Raw genomic sequence first — 8163 nt, 5'->3', positions numbered from 1 at the left:
TCGATAAGAGAGAACTGGTCGAATCAGTAACGTCATAAAACTTGAGAGAAAACTGCGCGAATCAGTAACGTCATAAAGGATAAGAGAAAACTGCTAGAATCAGTTACGCCATAAAGTATAAAAGAAAACTTCTTCAGTCAGTAACGTCATAAAGGATAAGAGAAAACTGCTCGAATCAGTAACGCCATAACGGATAAAAAAAATCTGCTTGAATCAGTAACGTCATAAAGGTTAAGAGAAAACTGCTTGAATCATTAACGTCATAAAGTATAAGAGAAAATTGCTTCAGTCAGTAACGTCATAAAGGATAAGAGAAAACTGCTCGAATCAGTAACGTCATAAAGTATAAGAGAAAACTGCTTCAGTCAGTAACGTCATAAAGGATAAGAGAAAACTGCTCGAATCAGTAACGCCATAACGGATAAACAAAATCTGCTTGAATCAGTAACGTCATAAAGGTTAAGAGAAAACTGCTTGAATCAGTAACGTCATAAAGGATAAGAGAAACCTGCTCAAATCAGTAACGTAATAAAGGTTAAGAGAAAACTGCTTGAATCAGTAACGTCATAAGGGATAAAAGGAAACTGCTTGAATCAGTAACTTCATAAAGGTTGAGAGAAAACTGCTCGAATCAGTAACGTAATAAATGATAAAAGAAAACTGCTCAAATCAGTAACGTTATAAAGGTTAAGAGAAAACTGCTCGTATTTGTAACGTTGTAAAGGATAAGAGAGAACTGGTCGAATCAGTAACGTCATAAAACTTAAGAGAAAACTTCTCGAATCAGTAACGTCATAAAACTGAAGAGAAAACTGCGCGAATCAGTAACGTCATAAAGTATAAGAGAAAACTGCTTGAATCAGTAACGTCATAAAGTATAAGAGAAAACTGCTTGAATCAGTAACGTCATAAAGGATAAGAGAAAACTGCTTGAATCAGTAACGTCATAAAGTATAAGAGAAAACTGCTTCAGTCAGTAACATCATAAAGGATAAAAGAAAACTGCTCGAATTAGTAACGTCATAAAGGTTATGAGAAAACTGCTTGTATTAGTAACGTTTTAAAGGATAAGAGAAAACTGCTAGAATCAGTAACGTCATGAAAGATAAAAGAAAACTGCTCGAATCAGTAACGTCATAAAGTATAAGAGAAAACTGCTTCAGTCAGTAACGTCATAAAGGATAAGAGAAAACTGCTCGAATCAGTAACGCCATAACGGATAAACAAAATCTGCTTGAATCAGTAACGTCATAAAGGTTAAGAGAAAACTGCTTGAATCAGTAACGTCATAAAGGATAAGAGAAACCTGCTCAAATCAGTAACGTCATAAGGGATAAAAGGAAACTGCTTGAATCAGTAACTTCATAAAGGTTGAGAGAAAACTGCTCGAATCAGTAACGTCATAAAGGTTGAGAGAAAACTGCTCGAATCAGTAACGTAATAAATGATAAAAGGAAACTGCTCAAATCAGTAACGTTATAAAGGTTAAGAGAAAACTGCTCGTATTTGTAACGTTGTAAAGGATAAGAGAGAACTGGTCGAATCAGTAACGTCATAAAACTTAAGAGAAAACTTCTCGAATCAGTAACGTCATAAAACTGAAGAGAAAACTGCGCGAATCAGTAACGTCATAAAGGATAAGAGAAAACTGCTTGAATCAGTAACGTCATAAAGTATAAGAGAAAACTGCTTCAGTCAGTAACATCATAAAGGATAAAAGAAAACTGCTCGAATTAGTAACGTCATAAAGGTTATGAGAAAACTGCTTGTATTAGTAACGTTTTAAAGGATAAGAGAAAACTGCTAGAATCAGTAACGTCATGAAAGATAAAAGAAAACTGCTCGAATCGGTAACGTCATCAAGGATAAAAAAAAAATTCTTGAATCAGTAACGTTGTAAAGAATAAAAGAAAACTGCACGAATCAGTAACGTGATAAAGGTAAAGATATAACTGCCTGAATCAGTAACGTCATAAACGATAAGAGAAAACTGCGCGAATCAGTAACGTCATAAAGGTTGAAAGAAAACTCCTCGAATCAGTAACGTTATAAAGGATAATAGAAAACTGCGCAAATCAGTAACGTCATAAAGGATAAGAGAAAACTGCGCAAATTAGTAACGTCATAAAGGTTAAGAGAAAACTGCTCGAATCAGTAACGTCATAAAGAATAAGAGAAAAGTGCTCGAATCAGTAACGTCATAAAGGATAAGAAAAAACTGATCATAACGTCATAAAGGGTACGAGAAAACTGCCAGAATCGGTAATGTCATAAAGGATACGAGAAAACTGCTCGAATCAGTAACGTTATAAAGGATAATAGAAAACTGCGCAAATCAGTAACGTCATAAAGGATAAGAGAAAACTGCGCAAATCAGTAACGTCATAAAGGTTAAGAGGAAACTGCTCGAATCAGTGACGTCGTAAAGAATAAGAGAAAACTGCTTGAATCAGTAACGTCATAAAGGATAAAAGAAAACTGCGCGAATCAGTAACGTCATAAAGGATAAGGGAAAACTGCGCAAATCAGTAACGTCATAAAGGTAAAGATATAACTGCCTGAATCAGTAACGTCATAAACGATAAGAGAAAACTGCGCGAATCAGTAACGTCATAAAGGTTGAAAGAAAACTCCTCGAATCAGTAACGTTATAAAGGATAATAGAAAACTGCGCAAATCAGTAACGTCATAAAGGATAAGAGAAAACTGCGCAAATTAGTAACGTCATAAAGGTTAAGAGAAAACTGCTCGAATCAGTAACGTCATGTTCCGAACTGAAAATTTATATTCCGCGTTTCATTTTGTGTAAGGCGCATTGCGTGTGTATGAGTGGAGACTAAGTTCCAATGAGTGGACACTGGGTCCGAGTTTATGTTATGAAAACGTTGCTCGACGTTCTGGTCGAGAATCATGAAATGTATTGCCTAAGTTTTCGTTGCGTTTTAGTGAATAAATCGTTCATTTTCATGGTCCTTTGAGTCGGATGAACAGTATCGACGATCGGTCAAGCGAAAAGGAGTGTTGGACTTCTGTTTCTTGCCGCGAAAAAGTGGGTTTTCGCATCTTGGCGATTGGCGCCAAAACACGTGTGTTGCAGCACCTTGATCGAGTGGAACTTCAGTGGATTTGCAGTGGAATTTTAAACGGTGTTTGAAAATGTCGAAAGATTTAGAAGCTGTCAAGAAAAAGAGAAGGTTTCTGAGAAAATCTTTAACAGACACGGTGAAGTCAGTCGACGAAGCCCTGTCACAACAAGATAATCATGCACGAATTCAAGTGTTGAAAGATAACATCGCAAGCAAATGGAGCGATTTGCAAGAAGTGCAAGGCACAATGTGCACGATGTTGGAAGATGCTGACATTGATGCCGAGTGTGAGAGTCACAATGAGTATGAAGGGCGTGTGATTGAAAGCATGGCGAAAATGACGAGTTATCTTTCAAGTAAACATTTGCCAGAAGTGAAATTGGCGGGAAGCAACCCACATGTATCTCAGTCGTCTTCTCAAGTACAAGTTAAGCTACCCAAGATCAATCTACCAACCTTTGATGGCAATGTTTTGAGTTGGCAACCCTATTATCAGTCGATAAAAGTTTCGGTAGTCGACAATGCGTCGTTGGCAGATGTCCAAAAATTAGAGTATTTGATGAGATCGCTAAAGGGTTCGGCTGCTGAAGCGGTGAAAGGTTTTGCAGTGGTACAAGCGAATTACCAGCCAGTTTTGGAAATCCTGAAGGAAAGATTTGGGCATACAAGGTTAATCCTCGATGCACATGTAAGATCCTTGATCCATTTGCCACGTTTGAGCTGTGATGATGCAGCCTCCATGCGTAAATTTTACGATGAAGTGATAGGTCACGTTCGTTCTGTCGAGTCCATGGGTGAAAAGTTTAAATCTGAAACTTTGGCTCCTGTTCTGGTGCCCCTTATCGTGGACAAGCTACCTAAAGAAGTTGTGGAAAAATGGGAACTGGAGCTCAGTGAGGAAATAGCTAAGCAGGACTGTGTAGAAGTGAAAACACTGTTCACTTTCTTGGAACAACTGATTAGAGCTAAAGAGTCTTCCCAACCTCCTTCTCTTGATTCGAAAGCTCCAGCAAAGGAAAATCCTGGAAATCGTGAAAATCGTTTCAAGTTTAACCGCTCGCAAAGGTCATCCACCTCTGCATTATGTGCGACAACGCAAGAGGGCAAGTGTGTCATTTGCTCCAAAAACCATGGTTTGAAGTCATGTGTCAGTTTTCTGTCATTGCCTGTAAAAGAAAGGTTCAGAAAGGCAACGTCTAAGGGTCTGTGTTTCCGATGCCTTGAATCTGGTCATAGAGCTGAAGTGTGCCAGAAGCCTCCATGCAAGCACTGCCAAGGTAGACATCACAGTCTCCTGCATCAAGATTCAGCTCGACCTCACTTGGAAGAAGTTAAGGTGGAATCGGTCCCTGAATTACCATCCCCTTCATCAGGTCCTCCTGTGTCATCTTCAGTTGTGGCAAATTCTGTTGCAGTGGGCTCGGGTGGAAAGGTGATTCTGCAGACTGTACCAGCTATTTTGTGTGGAGTGAATGGGTGTTCAAAAGTTGTGAGATGTTTCTTTGATCCTGGTTCTCAAACATCGTTTGTTCGGCAGAGTGTAATTGATGAGCTTGGTCTTAACGGGAAGAGTGTCAAAATTGTTGTCTCTGGATTTGGAGGAGAGGCTACCAAGAACACTTTGCGGAAGAGAATTACATTTACTGTGGCACCTGTTGATAAATCTGGACAGCCTCAGTGTATTGAAGCGCTTACTACACCAGTAATATGCCGGCCAGCTGAAGCTGTGGATATTCATCCAGCAAGATGGTCTCATCTTCGGAACATAGTATTTCCTGAAGAGTTCCCTAGAGATGAACAGGAGATTGATGTGCTTATTGGTTTGGATTTCTATTATTCCTTCGTGACAAGAGACATTGTAAGAGGACGTTCCAGTGAACCAGTTGCAGTTCGCACAACTTTGGGTTGGGTCTTCTGTGGACCAACAGGTGGTCATGACCGAGAATGCACTGTGTCTATGAATGTTCAAATTGGTGTTGAGGAACAATTGAATGAAACACTTCAAAAGTTCTGGGATTTGGAGTCCATTGGTGTTAGACCTGCTGAAAGTTCAGTTTCTACTACTCATGTTGAAGATATGGTCTTGAAGAAGTTTAAAGAGACTCTAACGTACAATGATGGTCGCTATGAAGTATCCTTACCGTGGAAGAAAGATCGTGTTGCATTGAAAGATAATTACCGGCAAGCGGAAAGTAGGTTGTACAATCTAGAAAAGAAGCTGCTCCAAGAGCCAATGAAAGCTACGTCATACCGAGAAGCGATTAACAAGTATGTTGAGAATGGTGTTGCTGAAGAAGTACCTTGTGATGAAGTTACACCGACAGATGGGCGTCCTGTGTTTTATCTCCCCCATCATGCGGTCATTAGAGAAGACAAGCAGACAACCAAGACAAGAGTGGTGTTTGATGCATCAGCTAAAGATAGCAATGGTGTCTCTCTGAACAGCTGCTTAGAGCCAGGCCCAGCATTGCAGCCAGATTTAGTTGGAATTATTCTGCGTTTTCGAAAGAATCATGTAGCTATCATGGGTGACATAGAGAAGATGTTCTTACAGATCCGGTTAAAAGAGGAAGACATGGATTCACACCGGTATCTATGGAGAGATTTGGACCCTAAGGCCACGCCTAAGATTTACAGAATGACAAGGGTCACATTTGGAGTTGTTTCCAGTCCTTTTCTTGCCATTGGTACTATTCAAGAGCATGTGAAAAGGTGTAAAGGAACATTCCCTGTTGCATCAAGTGAAATTTTAAGGAACACTTATGTTGATGACTTTGCTTCAGGGAGAGACAATGTGCAGGAAACACTGAAATTGCAGCAAAGTGCAACTGAGCTTATGCAGAAAGCTGCCTTTAATTTGACAAAATGGTCAAGCAATTCGTCTGAGCTTATGGATTCTTTACCAGAGAGGAAGAGTAAAGCTAGTGTCAGTTGTGTTGTGCAACCCAAAGAGCCATTCATTGACTTCACAAGATTCAGTAAGTACGGTCGCTTGCTAAGAACTGTTGCTTGGATCAGAAGATTCGTTAGAAACTCAAGGGTGAAAGAGGAGGAAAGGATTGACAGCCCTTTAACTGGTTTAGAGATGCAAAATGCAGAAAAATGGTTGATTTTTCATGTACAAGAAGCAAGTTTTGCTGAAGAAATTACGTCAAGTAAACGGCATGGTACAGTGAAGGACAGCAACCTGGCCAATTTGAACCCGTTTATGTGTCCTACTAGTGGTTTTCTTCGTGTTGGAGGAAGAATTCACAAGTCACTGTTACCAGAAGAGGAGAAGCATCCTATTATCTTGCCTTCCAACAATCCTGTTGTTAAGTTGTTGATTGATGATGTTCACCGCCGTGAGCTTCATGCTGGAGTTGAACACACTTTGTCAGTTTTGCGACAGAAATTTTGGTTGATCAAAGGACGATCGACTGTCCGTCAGACACTGAGGAACTGTCTAATATGTCGCCATTACCTAACAAAGCCCTTTGGTCAGCGGATGGCACCACTTCCTGAAGACAGAATTAAGCCTGCGCCCCCGTTCACTAATGTGGGACTAGACTTTGCTGGTCCTTTGTATTTGAAAGACAGTGGTGATAAAGTCTATATCTGTTTATTTACATGTGCAGTTACCCGTGCGGTACACTTAGAGTTGGTGTGTAATATGACGACTGAGCGATTTCTCCTTGCTTTGAGACGCATGATTGCAAGAAGAGGAATGTGCAGCATTATTTGGTCAGATAATGCAAAAACTTTCAAGGCTGCTAACAAGGAGCTACAGCAATGTTGGAGAGTATTGGAATCAGACCAAACCCAGAGTGCTTTGTCCGAAAAGAAGATTCAGTGGAAGTTCATAGCGGAGAAGGCCCCATGGTGGGGTGGGTTTTATGAGCGACTTGTAAAGAGTGTTAAGACGCCATTGAAGAAACTATTTGCCAAAGCAATGTTAGATGCCGAGCAGTTAACTACTATTTTGGCTGAAATTGAAGCACAACTGAACAGTCGTCCTCTTACTTACCTGGGTGCAGACCCTGATGACTACAGTGTGATTACCCCTGCACAGATTCTGATTGGCAGAAACCTTCAAGTGTGTCCGACTAAAGACACTCATGTTTCAGAACAGACATCAAGAGCCCTCACCAAACGATTTCAGTATCACCAGAGGCTCGTAAATGGATTTTGGAAGCGTTGGCATGCAGAGTATCTGAAATCCCTGACACCCCTCAAGAAATGGTATAAGATTGGTCGTGAAATCCGTAAAGGTGACTTGGTCCTTGTGAGTGAGGATCGTGTAGCTCGGGGTCAATGGTCACGTGCACGAGTGGAAGACACCCACACAGGCCGCGATGGACTTGTCCGGTCCGTCACCCTGCGGACCTCATCCGGAAGTGTTACTCGCCGTCCAGTGCAGCGGCTACACCTGTTTGAAGCCTGTGATGCTGATATAGCTGCTGAACTTAATTGAACTTGATGAGACATTGTTGAACATTTTAGTTGAACTTTATTGAACTTTGTTGACAAGTTACATGTGATGCACTCCCTGCATCGGGCGGGAGGATGTTCCGAACTGAAAATTTATATTCCGCGTTTCATTTTGTGTAAGGCGCATTGCGTGTGTATGAGTGGAGACTAAGTTCCAATGAGTGGACACTGGGTCCGAGTTTATGTTATGAAAACGTTGCTCGACGTTCTGGTCGAGAATCATGAAATGTATTGCCTAAGTTTTCGTTGCGTTTTAGTGAATAAATCGTTCATTTTCACGTCATAAAGAATAAGAGAAAAGTGCTCGAATCAGTAACGTCATAAAGGATAAGAAAAAACTGATCATAACGTCATAAAGGGTACGAGAAAACTGCCAGAATCGGTAATGTCATAAAGGATACGAGAAAACTGCTCGAATCAGTAACGTTATAAAGGATAATAGAAAACTGCGCAAATCAGTAACGTCATAAAGGATAAGAGAAAACTGCGCAAATCAGTAACGTCATAAAGGTTAAGAGGAAACTGCTCGAATCAGTGACGTCGTAAAGAATAAGAGAAAACTGCTTGAATCAGTAACGTCATAAAGGATAAAAGAAAACTGCGCGAA

General features: G+C 40.4%; 1 protein-coding gene across 1 annotated transcript; it reads left to right on the top strand.

Moving 5' to 3' along the window:
- Window positions 1-3156: 3156 nt before the first annotated feature.
- On the top strand, window positions 3157-7539 carry LOC146489342 (uncharacterized). Its single transcript, XM_085110578.1, has one exon. The coding sequence runs from the start codon at window positions 3157-3159 to the stop codon at window positions 7537-7539; it is 4383 nt and encodes a 1460-aa protein (XP_084966704.1).
- Window positions 7540-8163: the final 624 nt, after the last annotated feature.

The sequence above is a fragment of the Pavona decussata genome, unplaced genomic scaffold, assembly GCF_977016875.1.
Source record: "Pavona decussata unplaced genomic scaffold, jaPavDecu1.1 SCAFFOLD_6, whole genome shotgun sequence".
Classification (NCBI taxonomy): domain Eukaryota; kingdom Metazoa; phylum Cnidaria; class Anthozoa; order Scleractinia; family Agariciidae; genus Pavona; species Pavona decussata.
This window is presented reverse-complemented; position numbering and strand designations above follow the sequence as displayed.